The sequence below is a fragment of the Spea bombifrons genome, chromosome 4 (genome assembly GCF_027358695.1).
Source record: "Spea bombifrons isolate aSpeBom1 chromosome 4, aSpeBom1.2.pri, whole genome shotgun sequence".
In the NCBI taxonomy this organism is placed as follows: domain Eukaryota; kingdom Metazoa; phylum Chordata; class Amphibia; order Anura; family Pelobatidae; genus Spea; species Spea bombifrons.
Window position 1 is genome coordinate 109,112,395 of NC_071090.1, and position 2,069 is coordinate 109,114,463.

Here is a 2,069-nt window from a genome sequence, read left to right on the forward strand (position 1 = left end):
GTCCAGCTGCATGTGAGCTGAGATGGACCTTGGAAGAAACATGAGGAATGTCCATGCAAATGGGTCACCATAATAGGCAAGAGTTGGTGATTGGCTTCCACCACTTGATCTGTGACGAGCCAACAACCTTAACATTGCCTTTATATTATATTGTGAGTTTTATCTGAATGATCTTTTCTTTCTTGCATGTTTTCACTACCCTTAGGCAATGAACAAGAGGAATTTGACCAGGGTCACGGAGATCCACCTCTTGGGATTTCAGACGTCCCGGAGCATAAAAGTGGGCCTTTTTGTTCTGGTCTTTACAATGTTCTGCGTCACGATAGTTGGAAACCTTCTGATCATAGTGCTGGTTTCACGGAGCAGAAACTTGCACTCTCCCATGTACTTCTTCCTTACTCAACTCTCCATATCCGACATTTTACTCACAACAGATATCGTCCCTAACATGCTTCGTGGAATGATGCCGCTTGTTGGCTGCCTTGCTCAGCTTTATTTTTTTGGTGTCTCTGAGTGTTTTGAGTGTCTTATTCTGGCCGTGATGTCTTATGACAGATATTTGGCCATCTGTCACCCTCTACATTACATATCTTTAATGAGCCATCTGCTTTCCTTAAGAGTGATCATCGTTACTTGGATCGTTAGTTTTTCTGTTCCACTAATTGAAACCGTAACAACATCTAAGTTGGTATTTTGTGGACCAAATGTTATTGACCATTTCTTTTGTGACCTTTTTCCATTATGGGAACTTTCCTGCTCAGACATATTAATTGGCCAAATAGAAGTCACAATATTGGGTATCCCCATCATTATCTCCCCATTCATTCTCATTGCGATATCATATACATATATTTTCTTTACTATTCTAAAGATTCAATCTATTACCGGAAGACAGAAAGCCTTCTCCACCTGCAGCTCCCACCTGACTGTGGTCTTCATCTATTATGGAACTCTCATTTCTATATATGTTCTTCCAACTCGAGGTCAATCGCTGATTGTTAGCAAAGTCCTGTCTTTGTTGTACACCGTGGTGACCCCGATGCTTAACCCAATCATATATAGCCTCAGAAATAAAGACATTAAAGAGGCACTAAGAAAATATGTGAAAAATACAAGGTGACCCAGCTGAAATTAAACATATGTATATTTTTCAATCTATTCAATAAAATGTTTTTTTTTTATTATTATTTTGATGGTGCTTACTTATTATTTTTCTGGTTGATATTTCCTGCCCAGTAAAAACGCAAGATAACTACACTTCATTAAAATGGCCAAATGACCCAGTTATGAGGCAACCAAAAACACATTTGGGAGATGACATGAGCTTTGTTTAAGTCTGTCTCAAACACTCCACAAAGGGTAGGCGACACTCAAACTTCGTAGAAAGTATTACATGAACTCCGTTGATGTGATATAAATCTCGTTATTCCATGTCAAATTTTAAAAGACAAGAGACAGACATGCTCAACGCGTTTCGCACTAGGTGCTTAATTGTCTGATCCACTAGACACACATAAATAACCCAGAAATGCAATCAATACAATGTGAATACAATTTGGGAGGAGTTTACACAGCTGAGAAACATCAATGAATAAATAATCAATTATGTGACTTGAAACACGTACAAGAAGTAGTTAATTAAGTGACAGATAAGTCAAATGTGTGTGTGTGTGTGTGATGTCATGGCGCCTGTTAGTGGGGGGATATATTAGGCAACATAAAAATTCGATAGTGTTGCGCAAATATATTTATGCCAATTTTAAAGGGCAAAATATAAAGTGATTATGTGTAATATAATGTGGTACAAACGATATGTATAAAAAAAATATATAATAAAGAAACAATACTTATATTTTTCGTTTCTGTGTTCTGTCTTTTTTTCTCAATTTCCCAATTGTGATTTTCCTTCCAGTGTTTCAAAGTATACAAGAAAAAAAAGAAAAATAGAAATAACATCGTGTTTTCCGTAAAGGCAATAAATTTGTATCAGATATTTCGAATGCGGTATCCCACTCACATTGATGAGAGCATTAAAGTTTGCTCTAACTTTCTGGGCGTAAATTGAGCGG

At 37.1% G+C, this 2,069-nt stretch overlaps 1 protein-coding gene across 1 annotated transcript; it reads left to right on the plus strand.

The window, feature by feature from the left end:
• Positions 1–208: 208 nt before the first annotated feature.
• LOC128490822 (olfactory receptor 11L1-like) lies at positions 209–1,120 on the plus strand. The gene has a single exon (XM_053462909.1). The coding sequence runs from the start codon at positions 209–211 to the stop codon at positions 1,118–1,120; it is 912 nt and encodes a 303-aa protein (XP_053318884.1).
• Positions 1,121–2,069: the final 949 nt, after the last annotated feature.

Bases quoted from the DNA above. Each gene is read 5' to 3' on its own strand.
- LOC128490822 (XM_053462909.1), top strand. From the start codon at position 209: ATGAACAAGAGGAATTTGACCAGGGTCACGGAGATCCACCTCTTGGGA.